Here is a 19086-nt window from a genome sequence, read left to right as displayed (position 1 = left end):
CAGTCCATATATTTTGACAAAATATTATCAACATTAGTTGTAAGGAGTTGGACTCTGTTATGCAAGGGTACTTAAACTTCGGCACAAAGCAAAGCCAGCTATTATTACATATTTTACTTTGTTGTGAATTGATTCTGAATTGCTGAAATGAAATGTGCGTAGTTTTTAGAGTTGTTTCAAGTATTCGGTGGCACTTGACGATTGGTATGCCATAATTAACGAACTGTCAGGTATTGGTTTTTTCCCCGAAACTAATTGGTTTATTTTTATACAGCAAGTTCCAAACGAGTTGGGATAAATTGAGGAGTGTCCAACAGGAATTATAGAGATGGATATTCCATTTTCGATTATCTTTGAATGCCGTTCATATGAATATATCTGCAGTGACTACAATTCATATTTATCTCTCTTCGTACTGTCAACCTTTTGACCAGAGTTCATGTCTCGACATTTAAGCATTAGCTAAGACAGACAGAGAGACGATATTTTATGTCAATTTTTCTATGGATTGTCAACAGTTTTCTGTTTAATGTTTTATATTTTTTGCTATGTGCTGCCTGATCGATCGGTAATCACCTCTTTGCACTTTGCAGCTCCTTGCTACTGCATATGCATGTTGTGCAGCTGTGCACATTAAAATCAATTAAAATTGTTATTTATCTTCTATTCTCGATGCTCCTAACAAGTTCAGCGTGCAGCGAGCACATCTATAAATATTTATTAATGTTGAAGCGTTCGAAAAATCAGCTGCTAAAAAACGAAGAATATATATTAAATACACACACAAAATACGTTGAATGCACACGCATTGAAATTGAAATTGAAAGACATTCTTGATTCTCAAGTGTACTTCAAAAGAACCACAACAAAAAATATAGTTAGTCTAAGCGACTTGACTTGAGAATTGTTTCGAGTTGCGGCCTCAAAAAAAGTCTAGAAACAACAGTTGCCTTTGCCACACCGAATATTAAATGCGCTTGCCGAGCAGTGATAAACTATTGCCACAAAACTCAGTTATTCGCTTAAAAAAATACTATTATTTAAAAAGAAATGACTAATGTGATCAGCTTTATATAACTCTTCGTTTCGGATATATCTCGTTCGATACGATATATATTTGCTGACGAAATTGAAATGCCCTCATAACAAAGAATTTCATGTTAAATTGACATTAAAATAAATAAAACACAAGTTTAGCACTCGGTCGGTATGTTATGTAGTTAGGTAAGTAATTAAATTAATTAATTTTTATATTCTGCCAGTTCGGTTCAGTCGATTGATGCCAATCGCTTCAATTATCTTATGCGAGAACTCGAAATAAGTTTTAAGAGGCCTTCCAGCGGAGCGTTCATATTGAGCTGAGACCGACTTAAGTCGATTGGTATCTTAAACAACTGCTGTTTTTGGTCAATTCAATTAAGCATTATGACACATACACGATTAACTTAATTCTTGATATTATACAACAATATTAATTGTTACAAATTAAAATAAAAGTAAACGATTCACGAACATTCGTTCGTCTTTATCAATCAATCACGCACTCTTCAATCATCTATGTACATACATTTTCGTAAAATAAATGCCTATGCTAATCGTGACGGTTAAAATACCTAGTGAAAAAAAAAACAACAATCATAAATCTTAATGAACAAGCCGTTAACAATATCAAGAACTCGTAAAATCTGAAATATTGCAGCATATTTACATAACACACTGCTGATGGCGGCTGGCGACTGCAATCATTGACTTTGACTTCTCAATTAGCCAAAGAGCATATTTTGTATTTTGGCCTCTCTTAGCTCGATGCCTGAAGATGCTCACTCTTATGCCGGCCTGCCTGTCTGTCTGTATGCCTTTCCGTTAGTATTTTCTCTTTGCATAGATCCGCATTGCAGCGGCGCTCTTTGGAAATGCCCACACGAAATACACACATATGCTTGTGTTCCTATGGGAAACATTGGCATGACAATGATTAATGCGACACGTTGTCATGTCGTATGTGACGGAACTTATTTGGAGACGGACATGGAGACGGAGACTGAGCGCAAATTCGAAATGGAGCATAAGCCAAACAGTGAAGGGAGGAGCACAGTCCAGCAATATACATAGCGAGAGAGAGAGAGAGAGACCGTGAGCAACGCCATCATCGACCGGTTTCATTGGAGAATGGAGCTGGAGGGGTGCGAGGGGTTAGCAGACAATTTGGTGTGCTCCCTAAGCCAGCTGAGGTGACAGGCACCAGCTGAGGTGCCAGGCACCAGCTGAGTTTTCAGTACTCAACGAACTCTTGGCCGCTGCGGACGTTTGGCGCTAACTTGGTGAGAAGCGACGTGTAAAACGAGCAACGAACGCTCGCAGTGAGAGTGAATGTAAACGTGTCGCGCATGCGTCGTCGTTGTCGTCTGCAATTGTTTCTGGTTCGATCAGTTCGGTTCGTCTTCGTCTTCGTCTTCACCGTTATTATAATTTGTGCTGTGCGTTTTATCTATGCAAAGTGACAAGCAGCGAAGTTATGTGATGGCAAATTGTTCAAATTGTTTGTCGAAAATTGCAAAGCGGAAAGAAAAACAAGAAACTATTCACACACAAGAAAAAAAAAGAAAAAAATCAACTCCACCCGCTGCAATGCTTTCAATAATCTCCAAGTCGACTTTTGTTGTTTTTTCTTTGTGATTTTTTTTGTTGTTGCTTTTTTTGGGTCGCCGTTTCGTTGGCACGCCATCTCTTTTGCGCGCACGCAAATTCATCGTCTTTTGGGGCGTCTTTTCGCCTTCTGCTTTGTTCGCTCTGAGCGTCGTCTTCTTGTCTTTTGCTTATATTCGTTTTCTTTCATGAATATAATTTATTTTCGTGTTTATTTCTGCGGCTGCTGCGGCTTCTTCTTCTCCTTCTTCTTCCTCTTCTTCTTCTTTCATCACCTCTTCATCATCTTCCCACTCTCCACCTGCTTAATGCAACAAAGACAAAAACACTAAAAAAAAAAAAATTTACTTGTCACTTGCGCAATTTTTGCGCTAGAAAAATGTACAAAAAAACATTACCGTAACCAGAAACAAATTCCAAGTTTGCAAATTAAACAAACGGAAGCGCAAAACTAACGGATGAATGTGTGCAAAACCGTAAAAGCTCACAATGCTGGAAAATTTACAAAAGATATTAAAGAAATAAATTAAACGAAAGTTGCAAGCGACGGCTGACTAACTAAGAAGCCAAGTCGTTGACTTTGACTGTGTCTGAAAGAGATTTGCATACGAATTACTGTTAACCATGTTGAACGTGAACTTCTCTCGTTGCTATCCTAATTCTAGATTCTCGTCTATTGAGCTGCAAATTAGAATGAAGTAATTTTTTTCAAGCCACCAATTATTAAACAGTTTGTAGCAGCTTAGGGAAGCGTCTTATTTATATAGTTCAAGTTACAAATAACATTAATCTGTAAAGGATATACAAAAATATATTTTTTTCTTTAAATAGATCAAAGAGTTTGCTTTATTGCGACAAACTTGTAAAGTTTTTAGATTGACAATAATCACTAAGTATCAGCAATTGCTTAAAATCTATTTAAGCTCAGATCGCAGAAAGTGTGAATTTTGTCTAAGCCGAAGTTCATGGTAAACCGAGCTATTTAAAATAAATAATAATAGCACTGCTGAGGTTTTTTCAATTTATTCATGAAAGTACAGGTACTAGTGTCATTTAAGAAATGTAATCTCTAGTCTTGGGGTGCAGGGGCTGTAAACTTTAGCTTGGCATTGATTGCAGGTATTTCTTGTGTTTCTTTGCATTCCATTATAATTACGGCTTTTAAGTCTTCCACGCTTTCTTGCTTTTCTGTTACTCATGGCACACTGTTTCCTCAGCTTCGCTTTACGACAATTTCTAAACAAATGCCACCGAGCAGATACATACTTATGCACACATACACACATGCATTCCCATACATACATATATACACACAACTTGTGTATAACTGTATACCCTTAATGTAGTTTAGGTCTGAAGCTCTTTCGGGTGTCTCTTTGGCTTTATGATTCGCTGGATTTAGCTTTGACTTTGCTGCTTGTTGCCGTTGCTGTTGTTGTTTTAATGGCATTGTTAATTGTTGCAGTTGTGCAATGTATTTTTGTATTTTTACTTTTATTTTTATTTTTTTGTTGTATTGCTTTGGTGTGTTTAAGTTGTCGTTGGTTTTCTTTCGGTTTCCTTCTCGCTCTTGTCGATTATGACTAATGGACATTTGTCGGTTTTGTTTGTAAGCACGCAGAAGGTCAATTGTCTTGTGGGTAATTCCGTTTATTTAATGTATATACACACATAGGCCAGACTTTTTTTGTTGTATTTTTCATGTCTTGATGTGCCGTTTAGTTTGCTTTATACATTGCATTTGAAAAAAACGCTTTTTTTGCTGCTTTACTTTATGCAATATTATTAATTTGAAACATTAACGAACCATTTCGTCATTTACTCAAGTCTGTTGATTTGCGGTTTTTGTTGTTTCTGTTGTCTTTCAATACCGAATTAAATGCGGCTAAATACTCTCCTATTTCGTTTGGATGATGGTATTTTAATCGAACTTTGGATTTTAGGATTGGGTCTTTGGCTAATATTCCAATAATTAGACTTAAGTCTATATTAATAATAAATAAATAAAAAAATGCTCGCAATAAAATAACAACGTTAAAATTTGCATTGAGAAATATATAGTAAACAACTAGAACCACATTCTCGAACAAAGCTTCATTAAGGCTTATGCAAATTTCTCGACGGCAAATATAATGTTTTGGTATTTTAAAACCCGATTTCCGATACGGTATAAGAACTACAAAAATGTTGAAGAAAAAAAACCAAGTGTCAAAATGCGAAAAAAGAGTTATCGTTGCAGCGATGACTGTTAAATAAAATATATAGAATTGTATGAATCAGAAGTGTTAACACAAAATCTCTCATTTTCAGCCCAACTTTGAGTTCCCTGGAAAAGATGAGCAAACGTTAAAAGTCAGCCAATGAGGCGAAAAATAATAATAAAAATAATACAAATCGAATCGTATATAATGCAAAATTGAGTCGCCTCAATCAATTCGACTCCCCCCAGTGCTATACATAGTTTGCTTAATTAATTTCACAATACAATTCGCAAGCCAACAAATTTGCCAACAACAATAGCAAATACCTGGCTATCAATATGAGTGTTCCAAGCGTGCCCCAACAGCGGGCATCAACTCCAACACCAACGCGGAACCAGCATAGCTGGCGACTACGTCGGGCCCCCGGGGCGACAGTCCCTCGCAGCACCCTGCTATTGTTGCTGATTAGTCTGGGCCTCAGTCTGGACTTTGTGCATTGTTACGGTGAGTACTTTGGATACCCTTGCAAAGAGTATTCTAGTTTTGTCACTTTATGTGTTACCTTCAATTATAAGCCGACATAAGGTTATTTTTTTAAATTATTAAATACATTATTTATTCAAACTAATTTAAAATAAGTCAGATAGTACAATATATATATGTCTGCAGCTGGACTTTAGTATGAAAGAGTATTTCAGCACCTGCGGGCTGAAGATAATTGTCCCTTCTCTTTGCATATGTTTTATCAAATTCAATTACGCTAAATTTCATATAAGCCATGAAGCTATGCGTTACGCACATCTAAAACTATATAAAATATATACGTATATATTAAGAATATTTAAACCTAAAATTAATCTATTCCATTTTTTTTAACCCTGATGCCATTAAAAATGGGTAATAAGGGGATTATGGTATGGTGTAAATGTATGTAACAGGCATAAGGAAGCATCTCCGTCCCCCCGAAAGTATACATAGTTTAGATCAGGACCAACACCCGAGTCTATATATCCCTGTCCGCCTGTATGAATACATAAGTCTCACAGACTATAAGAGTCTTCAAACTTATAATAGATAAAGTTTCTTTTTATCAATAACAGTCCCTGTTCGCGATTTCCGATAGCAATAAAATCCATAATTTTAAAGACGGGGCCTTCAAACTGATATATAATATATGTTCATTAACATATTATTGATCAACTGGACAAATCATCAAGATCGAGATCGATAGAGATTATGCCTACCGGCGTAATTTAATATTGTTATTTAATAGATCATATCATATTTATTCATGTTAATTTACGGCTAAAATTTAAACAGATATTGCATATATAATTTTGATATATGAGACCATTTTATTAGACGCCAGTGATTTTATGGATATATATTACCATATTGAACGTTCGATTTTAAACATGCCAACCAGCGCAAGTGCTAATGCCAGATATAATGAAATTTATAAAGAAAGGCAAACAAAATGTTTGCCTATGTCGAGACTGGCGCAACGAGGCAATGTTTAGCTACCCCATAGTGCACCACATGTGGTGCTGTGGGTCAGACCGGGAGAGAGAGACAGGTTACAAATGGGTTAAACAGTAGAATGGATGATGTTAAACGTTGTTTGCAATAATTGCATTACGCTAAACAATGAAAACAAACGATATGCTGGGCATAAATCAAATGATTAGCAAAAAAAAATGGCAAAAATTAAAAATGACATCCATGAAATTGAGAGGGGTGAATACCGAGGGTGATTAGGTGACTAGCTGTAAACAACTAAACGACGGCCCGCCGGCTGACTGGGCCGACTGGGCTGACTGGGCGAGCGTTGACATTTGACTCGGCGCACGAAGCCGCCGTTGGGGCGTCTGGGCCACGCCCACAAGTTAACCGTTTATTCAGCAGCGTCGTACGTGACCGGCTTCGACATCTGTCAGACAGAGAATCGATTGCATCGAGAGTCTCTAGAGCCGCTAAACTGCTCAGGAAGTATACCCGTACTAATGCTTATGCATAATAAATGGCCAACGCTGTCGATTATCGGTCAGTCGGATTCACGAGATCAAGGCATGTCTGCCGATATGCTGTCACTCACCGAGGCAGAGACACACACACACACGGCCATAGAATAAGTGTATTGTTCTGTAGACTCAAGACTCCCCACAAGCCGTAGAACTCAGTCTTCTCGTCGATGACGTCAAGCAATCGTTAGCTGGTTAACAGTGTGATCTGTGTGTGTGTGTGTTATTACGATGGGATTATTTGCTGTAATTACAATGCAATTGCCCAAGTTGTCGCTTATGGTGATTTGCATTGAGGAAATTCGATTTATATTTGATATTTTTGCAAAATGAATCTTTTTGTCACTGACATTTTATTACATAAAGATGACTGCATAATCTTTGCTTTTTGATGATATTTCAAAAAATCCACGCGCACGTTTTGCACTTACACCTTAATAATTCCCGTATGCTCATTGACGTGTATCACCTTTTTAGCTCACAATTTCTCATCTTAATACTCATACTCTATCATACTAAAAATAGATATTGTAATATGGCCATATTCCAAATGTTCTTCTGGATTCTTCAATTAATTAATATCCACCAGCCATGCTGTCAAAACTGCTGATTATAGTTATCACCTTTAAGGTGATCGCTCATTACTTGACAGTACACTGCTAAAAAAAAATATTTGAATATATCTTTAAAATCCAAGAACTAATAACAGATAAACTTTTTAAAAAACACAATTAGAAAAACTCCGAAATGAAAAAAAATACTATAGACTTGTTTTTAATTCTCCATTTTTGGTTTTTAATCACTACAAGAGAATATTAAAATCCTTCCCACTTTGAAAAAATCGTAAACATTTCAGTTTCAAAGATCAAAGAAATAAAGTTGTTTTTAGCTAGTGATATTTACATGTATGTTACAAATGCCAATATTGGAACTTTTAATTAAGCTAATGGCATTTGGATTAATTAAATAAAAATGCCAAAAGTTCTTAAAAGTTATAGCATCGCGTAAGCAACACACTCATTATCTGACAACAAGCCGTTTGGAGAGACTGCATTCTTAGCAAACTATTTGCGTTGCTGACAACTTTTTCTCGTTGGCTAATTAAGCCGCAAGAAATGAATAAGAATTTTTGGTCTTCATTACGATTTCAGTTTTGGGCTGACTATCTGCCTATGTGGATAGTGTTAATTGATTTTGAGATGAAATTAAATCATGTGCAATTTTTTTTTCAACTCTTAACTTGGTAATCAATTAACAGCTAACAAATATATTTAACTGCATTGTATTATTTTTATATGTCAATGAAATATATTTATGGCATTTGTGACAAATTGATTGGGCTGACTGCTCAAATGCATCGACATGCTTGGCTTATTAAAGTATAATTGTAAATTACAAACAATTAAACGAGAAAGGAATAACTAAAACATATATAGAAGACAGGTTTACGTGTTTTGTTTCATTTTAAAAAGAAGCATTATGCTAAGACCTTTAGCCTTAATGTTTATAGATTGTATGAGTAATTGTTTTTTAAAGTAAGATTTGTAGGGAATCTGATATTATTTCAATTTCATGTTTCCACTTTGCCACTTTCCACGCTGCTTGCAGAAAAATAGTACAAGGAATTTTATAAAAAAATCAAGCGGCATCGAAAACTGTTTCACTTTTATTATAGGTAGCTGATGCAATCGTGAAACGAAACTAATCCTAATGAAAAAGTGATGATGAATACGTCACGTTTCAAATACAAACATTCGCAATCATACTTAAGCTAATTAAAAATAAAAATAAATCCATGTACATTTTTCTAAACGATAGATGTTAATTGAAATCTCAATATTTCATTTTCGTTTAAAATTATTCTCATTTGAACATCTTGTTGCATTTCGCAGATATCTGCCTTTCTGTGGAGCAATTTTTTTTAGGTTTTCTTAGTTTTTCTTTTTTGCGTTTTAAATTTTAATGTTAAATTTAAATGGAATGCAAAATTTTTGACAACTTAATTTTGTTTACAAAAATATGGTAGTATTAGCTGGCGGCAAATCAAGTCAATTTAAGCGATTGCTTAGGTATTCTAAGATAATACCATTAAAGACATATTAAAATAACATTTTGCTACTATCTAATAGCACGTTCGAGATAGATAATTGTTTTAGCCTCGAAGAAGATAGAAGATAGTATCACTATCGTCTTCTATCTATTTTTAAACAATTTAAAGTTTCACTAACCAATTTTCCACGCATTAACACAAATCGCCTGAAGATTATGGTGTGTGTATATACAATGCTAAGTTGGCCCAAGACATATTGCAATACACAATCTAATTGCCAAAAGTCACGCATTTGCCCAGCAGTTGAAAGTGAAACACGAGCAAATCAAAAGACTTAGGAAACGAACGTGAAATTGTTTGCAATCGCTTGAAAAACACAATGCGACAACTGATGACGATCGGAAACGATCCGATGCGAACCGAACCATCAACCGTTATCTATTTACTTTATACACATGCATATATAATGTTTTTTTGTTTTTTTTTTTTTGGGAATCCGTGTGATTCCGTCTATGTTGTTTCAAACTTTGATTGCGAGTTGTGCACAGCAGGTGTTTGTATCTAGCATTCCAAAGCCGCCAACGCAGTGTATATGTATGTGTGTGTGGATGTACATATGTATATAGATTTATACATATATAAGGTCAGCTGACTCTTCCATTGCGTCTCCTCCGTCCCTGTCTTGCGATGAGTAAATCTTCAGTTAAATGTATGTGGTTGGTTGTTGTTGATATTGTCGTTTTGGCTGTTGCTGCTTGCTGACTACGTTTTCGGTTAACCGGATCTGATTCTGAATGATTGTTGCCTCTGTGCTGTGCTGTTTATATATGTAGTCTCGGTTCGTCGTCAGTCGTCGTTGCCATCTATCATTCCGCACACACACACATACACAAATACACACACACACATATATTCACTTATATCAACACACACGTGCGAACATTGCTCTCGAAAATGGCACACAATATAATCATGCTGTATGTTGTTACTGTTGTGGCTGTTGCTGTTGTTGCTGTTGCTGCTGTTGCTGATGCTGACTCTTTGCTGTCAACGTCATGATTTTAATAGTTGCTCGTCTGAAGAAAAAACGTTTAGCAAATCTTTTGTTTCACCATCAAATTAAAACGATTGGCATTTCGAGTTCGTGTTACACTAAAATTATAAGTTTAAAGAAAACAAATTTAGATCAAATTGATTTTGGGACTATTTATTTATCATTTATTGGTGTACCTGCTGCAACCACATTAGATATTTGCATTTCCCTTTTCAGTTATATAATATAAATTATTGTCGTGATTTAATTTGTTCTGGTTGTAGCCATTGGCTTTAATTGTTAAACAGGTTTCCAGTAACCATCTTTATGAAAGAGGAGTCTCTGGATAAAAATAAAGGCAACAGAATGCCTGTGGATGAAGAACTTAAAAATACCATTCATTTATTTATTTATATATATATTTTTCAATTAAAATGAGCAAGTTGGCCTCTCAGTTTTATTTAGAATGTGATAAGCCTAAAACTTGATCTAGGCTTAATTGTATTCTTTATTTATTTTTGGAAATAGTGAAAGGCTTTATAAATAAATATATTTTCGAAAGTATGTTTGAGAGCCAAAAACAAAAGACTTACAACAATATTCCACAATTTAAAATATCGCTGCAGTGCTTACTTGAGTTCTTAGAAAAACCAGTCTTAATCAACTTCACTTGCTTCGTAGAATATTGATAAATTTATTTTAGCTAAACTTTTATAGGGTATACAAATATTACTAATTATAGAAATAAATGTACGTAATTAATAATGATTAGTTAATTGAAGTAAGTTTTGAGACGCGTGGGATGAATGATAAAAAAATGAATGAATAAAGAGCGTATTACAAAACGATTAAGCAAAGCACTACAAATAACTTAAATTGCTCGTAAATATTTAAATTTAAGCCTAAAAATACTGATAGGGGCCAGCACCTTATTGCTCTGACCGCAAATAACTCAATTTTTGCAGTCAATTAAAGTAGCCAAACACGTTTTCTCAGTAGCTAAACAATCACAAATCTTTCTGGTCTGATTTAATATTTAAAATGAAAAACTGGTATAAATGTAGTACTCTAAGTTATTTTGAATCTCTTATTTTTTGTGCGTAGCAACATTTATGGCATTCTCAGATCTTAACTGGCACAATTTAATGCGTAATTTGCACGCATAAGTGCCACAAAAATCAATCTAAATAAATTGCAACTGTCAAATTGGCCAGAAACTACTTTTAAGAATTACACACTGTGTGCGATTTGAATAGTGATTAATTTAGATAACATTTTTAAAGTTTGCAGCTGTCAAATGCATTATTTATATCTCATTAATTATATATACTTTACTTATATATATACTTATACTTTACTTTATAAATTTTCGATATGTTATCGTCTTTATTTACAGAGAAAATGTATAGTCAGACTGAAAAGCAGCGCTACGATGGCTGGTATAATAATCTGGCCCATCCCGACTGGGGATCGGTGGGTAAGTGCAATTAAATATGTTTAAGTTTAGCATATTTATATGCATGCAAATGCAAATACACTTGCCCTGAATTATAAAAAAACGCCTAGAAAACTAGAAAGGTTCTCTTGCAACAGTATCTAAATATAAACAATAAAGTTCTAAAAATTAGGAAGGCATTTTTTCTATTTGTCAGACATAAAAGAAATAAAGGTAAAAATATGAAACCCTCATTCTTAGAAAAAAAAACCCTTTCTGAAACTTCTCAAATTTTACTGGGATAAAGCATCACTATCTGATATGTTTGTATATGGGAAAACTTAGAATAATAATACTTAATAATAATTCAAGTAAGAAAAAGCTAATTAAATTTGTGGAAAAATGTACCCTAGAATGAATAAAGGAAAAGACTTTCTGAATAATTTGCTTACTTGGTGCAAAAATAATTCTTATTTTTTTTCTGAGTGTATGTAAATGCAAATACTTTCTAAATGGTCTGACAAGGCGGAATGTTAGTTAGATTGGCTTATCGAGCATTCCAATTAGATTCAAGGGCTCGTCATTTAAATGAACACGATATCGCATATTTGCACCGTCATTAAATACGTATTTTCTGAATTGATTTTCAGATAGCCATCTGGTGCGGAAGGCACCGCCCTCCTACTCGGATGGGGTGTACGCAATGGCTGGGGCTAATCGACCCTCGACGAGGCGACTGAGTCGCCTCTTCATGGGCGGTCGCGATGGTCTCGGCTCCAAATTCAATCGAACCGCGCTGTTGGCCTTCTTTGGCCAGGTGGTGGCCAACGAGATTGTGATGGCCTCAGAGTCTGGCTGCCCCATTGAGATGCATCGCATCGAAATCGAGAAATGCGATGAGATGTACGATCGTGAGTGTCGCGGCGATAAATATATACCCTTCCATAGGGCCGCCTATGATCGCAACACTGGCCAGAGCCCGAATGCGCCTAGGGAACAGGTGAGATTGCACGTGTGGCAGTGCGGTGGAGAATGGGGTGTCTACCACCAACATCGACTGGTGTACAAATGTCGCAATAAAACCTACTCCGCAGATAAATCAAATGACTGCTTGGATTGATGGCAGTTTCATTTACAGCACATCCGAGGCGTGGCTCAATGCCATGCGTTCCTTTCACAACGGCACCCTGCTCACCGAGAAGGATGGCAAGCTTCCAGTGCGCAACACAATGCGAGTGCCGCTGTTCAACAATCCGGTGCCCAATGTCATGAAGATGCTCAGCCCGGAGCGGCTATTCTGTAAGTTCATCATACTAGCAATCATTTATCATCAGTCTGCTATAAGCAGAAAAGAAAATTCAAAATAAATATCAATTATAATTTTGGGTTTGCTTTCCAGTGTTGGGTGATCCGCGCACAAATCAAAATCCCGCTTTGCTCTCTTTTGCCATACTCTTTGTGCGCTGGCACAATACCCTGGCGCAGCGGATAAAGCGCCTGAATCCCACATGGTGTGACGAGGACATCTTTCAGCGTGCGCGGCACACGGTGATTGCTAGTCTACAGAATGTGATGGTCTACGAGTATTTGCCGGCGTTTCTGGGCTCTTCAATACCGGCATATGAGGGCTACAAACAGGACGTGCATCCGGGCGTTGGACACATCTTTCAGGCGGCCGCCTTTCGCTTTGGCCACACCATGATACCGCCCGGCATCTATCGGCGCGATGGCAATTGCAATTTCAAGCAGACACCCATGGGATATCCGGCCATACGGCTGTGTTCCACGTGGTGGGACTCTAGCGTGAGTTGTTCATAATGTGTACCACTACTACTTGTATTCATCGTGTCTGTTGCAGGGTTTCTTTAGCGACACCAGCTTGGAGGATGTGCTGATGGGCCTATCATCGCAAATCTCCGAGCGCGAGGATCCCGTCTTGTGCTCGGATGTGCGCGATAAACTCTTTGGGCCCATGGAGTTCACACGTCGCGATCTGGGCGCTCTAAACATAATGCGTGGACGCGACAATGGTTTGCCTGATTATAACACGGCTCGCGAGGCATATGGCTTGCGCAGGCACAAAACCTGGACGGACATCAATCCGCAGCTGTTCGAAGCACAACCAGAACTGTTGGGGTGAGTGTCCATAATTATCACTGCCAGTTTATGTCGAGACTAATCTGCAATATCTATACTTGCAGTATGCTGAAAGAGGCCTACAATAATCAGCTGGATGATGTGGATGTTTATGTGGGCGGCATGCTTGAATCCTATGGCCAGCCGGGTGAGCTCTTCAGCAGCGTGATCAAGGAGCAATTTCAACGTGTGCGCGACGCGGATCGCTTCTGGTTCGAGAACGAACGCAATGGCATCTTTACAGCCGAGGAGATCGCCGAGCTGCGCAAGATAACCCTCTGGGATATAATAGTGAACAGCACCGATATTGAGGTGGGTCAGATACAGCGTGATGTGTTCATGTGGCGCACTGGCGATCCCTGTCCGCAGCCAATGCAGCTGAATGCCACCGAGCTGGAGCCGTGCAACTATTTGGAAGGCTACGACTACTTCTCCGGCTCCGAACTGATGTTCATCTATGTGTGCGTCTTCCTTGGCTTTGTGCCCATCCTTTGCGCTGCCGCCGGCTACTGTGTGGTTAAGCTACAGAACAGCAAGCGGCGCCGACTCAAGATACGCCAGGAGGCGCTGCGTGCGCCACAGCAAAAGGGATCCGTCGATAAGATGTTGGCGCGCGAATGGCTGCATGCGAACCACAAGCGGCTGGTGACAGTCAAATTTGGACCAGAGTCGGCTATCTATACGGTGGATCGCAAGGGCGAAAAGCTGCGCACCTTCAGCTTGAAGCATGTGGACGTTGTCAGCGTTGAGGAGTCGGCAACCAATCATATCAAGAAGAAACCCTACATACTGCTCCGCGTGCCCAGCGATCACGATCTGGTGCTGGAGCTCGAGTCGTATGGAGCGCGTCGCAAGTTTGTGAAGAAGCTGGAGGATTTCCTGCTGCTGCACAAGAAAGAGATGACCCTGATGGAGGTTAATCGCGACATTATGTTGGCCAGAGCGGAGACGCGCGAACGTCGTCAGAAGCGTCTCGAGTACTTCTTCCGCGAGGCATACGCGTTGACCTTTGGCCTACGACCGGGCGAACGGCGTCGTCGCTCGGATGCGTCCAGCGATGGCGAAGTGATGACCGTGATGCGCACCAGCCTGTCGAAGGCGGAATTTGCCGCTGCGCTGGGCATGAAGCCCAACGATATGTTTGTGCGCAAAATGTTCAATATTGTGGACAAGGATCAGGATGGTCGCATCAGTTTCCAGGAGTTCCTCGAGACCGTTGTGCTCTTCTCGCGCGGCAAAACGGACGACAAGCTGCGCATCATCTTCGATATGTGCGACAACGATCGCAACGGTGTCATCGACAAAGGAGAGCTCAGTGAGATGATGCGCTCGCTGGTGGAGATTGCGCGCACCACCAGCCTGGGCGATGATCAGGTCACCGAGCTGATCGACGGCATGTTCCAGGATGTGGGCCTCGAGCACAAGAACCATCTCACCTACCAGGACTTTAAGCTCATGATGAAGGAGTACAAGGGCGACTTTGTGGCCATTGGCCTGGATTGCAAGGGTGCCAAACAGAATTTCCTCGACACGTCCACAAATGTCGCTCGCATGACTTCGTTCAACATTGAGCCCATGCAGGATAAGCCACGGCACTGGCTGCTCGCCAAATGGGATGCCTACATCACGTTCCTCGAGGAGAATCGCCAGAATATATTCTATTTATTTCTATTTTATGTCGTTACCATTGTACTCTTTGTGGAGCGTTTCATCCACTACTCATTTATGGCTGAGCACACTGACTTGCGACACATTATGGGTGTGGGCATTGCCATCACACGAGGATCGGCCGCTTCGTTATCCTTTTGCTATTCGCTGCTGCTGCTGACCATGTCGAGGTGAGCATTAATATTAATCGACAATCGAGTATTGTGAAACTAATCAATCGCTTTGTGTTCATCGCAGAAATCTCATCACCAAACTGAAGGAGTTCCCCATCCAGCAATATATTCCGTTGGATTCGCACATCCAGTTCCATAAGATCGCCGCCTGCACAGCGCTCTTCTTCTCGGTGCTGCACACCGTTGGACACATTGTCAACTTCTATCATGTGTCCACACAGTCGCACGAGAATCTGCGCTGTTTAACGCGCGAGGTGCACTTCGCCTCCGACTATAAGCCGGACATCACATTCTGGCTCTTTCAGACGGTCACTGGCACCACTGGTGTCCTCCTCTTCATCATAATGTGCATCATTTTTGTCTTTGCCCATCCGACCATACGGAAGAGAGCCTACAACTTCTTTTGGAACATGCACACTCTCTACATCGGCCTGTACTTGCTGAGCTTGATCCATGGATTGGCGCGTCTGACGGGACCGCCACGTTTCTGGATGTTCTTCCTCGGACCGGGCATTATCTACACCCTGGACAAGATTGTCTCGTTGCGCACGAAATATATGGCACTAGATGTCATCGATACAGATCTGCTGCCCTCGGATGTCATCAAGGTCAAGTTCTACAGGCCGCCCAATCTGAAGTATTTGTCCGGACAGTGGGTGCGCCTCTCCTGCACTGCATTCAGGCCGCAGGAGATGCATAGCTTCACGCTAACATCGGCGCCGCACGAGAACTTCCTGAGCTGTCACATTAAGGCGCAGGGTCCATGGACTTGGAAGCTGCGCAACTATTTCGATCCGTGCAATTATAATCCAGAGGATCAGCCCAAGATACGCATTGAGGGTCCGTTCGGTGGTGGCAATCAGGACTGGTATAAATTTGAGGTCGCTGTCATGGTCGGCGGTGGCATTGGTGTTACTCCGTACGCCTCTATACTGAACGACTTGGTCTTTGGTACCAGCACCAATCGCTACTCGGGTGTTGCCTGCAAAAAGGTCTATTTCCTGTGGATTTGTCCATCACATAAGCACTTCGAGTGGTTCATCGATGTGCTGCGCGATGTGGAGAAAAAGGATGTCACCAATGTGCTGGAGATACACATCTTCATAACGCAATTCTTCCACAAATTCGATCTGAGAACCACCATGCTGGTGAGCTCTGTTTATCTATAAATGTGTATATAAATTATCTAATTGAAATCTTTCTGTTGCAGTACATATGTGAGAATCACTTTCAGCGTCTCTCGAAGACCTCAATTTTCACGGGACTCAAAGCAGTCAATCATTTTGGCCGTCCAGACATGTCCAGTTTTCTTAAGTTTGTGCAAAAGAAGCACTCCTATGTAAGTTGCGTTAAATTAATTCAATTAAACTTTAAATTAATTATTTGAATATCGTTTGACAGGTATCCAAAATAGGCGTCTTCTCCTGCGGTCCCAGACCGCTAACAAAGAGCGTTATGTCCGCCTGTGATGAAGTGAATAAAACACGCAAATTGCCTTATTTTATACATCATTTCGAGAACTTTGGTTAAGTTGGCGCGCACCTCAGCAGCGGAACTCTACTCAATTCTACAATTATCTGCCAACTACAAAAATCAACACACACGAAAAGAAAATAACACAATAATAATCAATTCTCGAATTAAGTTTCATTCGTTCAGCATGTTCAACGAATTTAGTAGCACACCCACACCACCCACTACTAACTGTCATCTATCGATATACATATAGTATATGTGTATAATATATATATATATATGTATATGTATATATATTAGTGTGTGTAGGTATGCTCTTGCGTTCATAATTTAGTCAAGTTCTACAATTTAGTGCATTATGAAAATTTTCATTGATATTTGGCTACGACAACAACAACAACAACTGAGAGGCCTCTATTCAATATATATATACTTATGGATATGTTTGTGTATATGTGTATTTATAGTAAAAATATGATTTGTTATCAGTTTTTGTAAACCGTTCGCATTATTTATTAAAATTTACAATTTAATTAAAACAACTCTCTTCGTGCTGAAAAATCATTTTGAGGAAATCAGTGCAAGCAGTTCAGTTTTATTAAGCAGTGCATTTGCAAAAGGAGCCATGCCCAATATTCTGAACCACAGTGTACGGCAGCACGGCGACTGCGTCAAAGACAGCTGTTTCTGTCCTCTGTTGCCAAACAGGATGCGTGCAGTTGACTACAATCTTGCCAAGCATAAACAAACTAACAAGCAACTAATTCACAGTAAAAGCGACGACTGACGACGCATAAATGATTCTAGAAGTGCTTGGCCTGTTGGCGGATTACTATCACAGTTGTCTTAATGCAGAACTGTACATTAACGAATGGGTGCAGGATCGGTAAGTCAAGGACTCTCACCTTGAATGCTAATCTTGCAAACATCCTTTGCAGCCTAAGCCTTGGCGAACCAGTTTTTCGCTTCGTCAGCGTCTATTTGGAGCCAGGCAACATGTTCAATGTGTGGATACCACTGATTGGCATTCATCGCCAGGATTTGCTGACACATTTGGTTTGTGTGATGAGTCTCGTTAGCACAGTGGGCTCCTTCGGAAAGTGGCAAGTGTGCCAGTTATTTAAAATCTCTAAGCTGATTTAATTGGATTTATATCAACAGGATATATCCAGAGTGGCGTCCGCTCTGGCGTCTACGCGAGCTCTACGCCAATGAGAATGCCAATAGGCCCGTAAGCCTTGCCCTGCAGAGTCACGATCTGAGCTGTGAGACGAGTGGCGGATTGCCCTGCTCTCATTCCATGAGCTTGACGGCCCTGCTTATGGTTGTTGGCATGCATCTGCCGATATCGGGACGCTCCACAGCCTGCCGGATAATAATGTATAGCCTAATTGGCTGCTGTACGCTGTGCATGTGGCTAAGTCGTCTATATCTTGCCACGGAGTATCTGCATCAGTGCCTCTTGGCCAGTTATATGGCAGTCAGCATCGTGGCCATCAGCCAATGGCACTGGTATTCCCAGCGACGCAGCTGGGCGATTCTTGTTGTGCTGCTGCTTGGTTGTCTAGCAGTTGGAGTATACTTCATCAAGCTACATTTGGGTCTTGATCCGCATTGGTCTGTGCGACAGGTGAGTCGTTTAACAGCGATCAGAATTGGTTATTTGTGCAATGCAATTTTTAGGCATTCAAATGGTGTCCGGAGCCTACGTATATGCGACATGAGGGTAGTCCCATTTTTCTGCTGTCCCGTGATCTGGGCAACCTAATGGGAGTGGCACTTGCATCGCCCGTGATGAAACTGTATGTCGTATTTAAGGTCTTGACTTTGTTATAATTCCTGATTTTTCTTCTATACGCTGAAGGACAAACAACTCCCAATATTCGCATCGTTTTGTCGGCATTTTCATTCTGGAGCTACTTAACTATATACTGCGTCTCCACACACCAAAGCAGCATGGACGTCTTCCATTTTTGGCCTACGAATTTACACGGAATTCCTTGCACACACTTATGCTCATCAGGTTCCTGCCCCAATTCTTGAACAAACTAGTAAAGTAGATTTATTTTTTGTTAAATTCGCCTTTATTGATTTATTTATTGTATATAATCATCGGTCTAACTTCATTATTATTTCTAAATTCAAATTCCAAAATTACAATATAGAACATTTTAAATATGCTATAATTATTTTATTTATTATATTATTTATTTTTATTTTATTATACACATATTTTCCTGAATTGTA

At 39.5% G+C, this 19086-nt stretch overlaps 2 protein-coding genes across 2 annotated transcripts; both read left to right on the top strand.

Moving 5' to 3' along the window:
* The first annotated feature begins 2365 nt into the window (after positions 1-2365).
* Positions 2366-17103, top strand: LOC6570040 (dual oxidase). The gene is made up of 11 exons (XM_001996308.3): positions 2366-2434; positions 4957-5351; positions 11348-11428; positions 12037-12386; positions 12481-12685; positions 12786-13189; positions 13245-13522; positions 13588-15360; positions 15428-16511; positions 16574-16702; positions 16765-17103. The coding sequence occupies exons 2-11, from the start codon at positions 5186-5188 to the stop codon at positions 16891-16893; spliced, it is 4599 nt and encodes a 1532-aa protein (XP_001996344.1). The 5' UTR covers positions 2366-2434; positions 4957-5185; the 3' UTR covers positions 16894-17103.
* Positions 17104-17595: 492 nt separating this feature from the next.
* Positions 17596-18948, top strand: LOC6570041 (glucose-6-phosphatase catalytic subunit 1). Its single transcript, XM_032741873.1, has 5 exons — positions 17596-17725; positions 17778-17942; positions 18001-18469; positions 18523-18641; positions 18704-18948. Exons 1-5 carry the CDS (start codon positions 17637-17639, stop codon positions 18897-18899), a joined length of 1038 nt encoding a protein of 345 aa, XP_032597764.1. The 5' UTR covers positions 17596-17636; the 3' UTR covers positions 18900-18948.
* Positions 18949-19086: the final 138 nt, after the last annotated feature.

Source organism: Drosophila grimshawi, unplaced genomic scaffold, assembly GCF_018153295.1.
Source record: "Drosophila grimshawi isolate 15287-2541.00 unplaced genomic scaffold, ASM1815329v1 contig_1377, whole genome shotgun sequence".
In the NCBI taxonomy this organism is placed as follows: domain Eukaryota; kingdom Metazoa; phylum Arthropoda; class Insecta; order Diptera; family Drosophilidae; genus Drosophila; species Drosophila grimshawi.
The sequence above is the reverse complement of the archived record's forward strand: the minus strand, read 5'-3'. Positions and strand labels throughout refer to the sequence as shown.

Bases quoted from the DNA above. Each gene is read 5' to 3' on its own strand.
- LOC6570040 (XM_001996308.3), top strand. From the start codon at position 5,186: ATGAGTGTTCCAAGCGTGCCCCAACAGCGGGCATCAACTCCAACACCA. The intron at 11,429-12,036 runs GTAAGTGCAATT...ATTGATTTTCAG, and splicing joins TCCCGACTGGGGATCGGTGG to ATAGCCATCTGGTGCGGAAG. The intron at 16,703-16,764 runs GTAAGTTGCGTT...ATCGTTTGACAG, and splicing joins TGCAAAAGAAGCACTCCTAT to GTATCCAAAATAGGCGTCTT.
- LOC6570041 (XM_032741873.1), top strand. From the start codon at position 17,637: ATGATTCTAGAAGTGCTTGGCCTGTTGGCGGATTACTATCACAGTTGT. The intron at 17,943-18,000 runs GCAAGTGTGCCA...TTATATCAACAG, and splicing joins GTGGGCTCCTTCGGAAAGTG to GATATATCCAGAGTGGCGTC. The intron at 18,470-18,522 runs GTGAGTCGTTTA...TGCAATTTTTAG, and splicing joins CGCATTGGTCTGTGCGACAG to GCATTCAAATGGTGTCCGGA.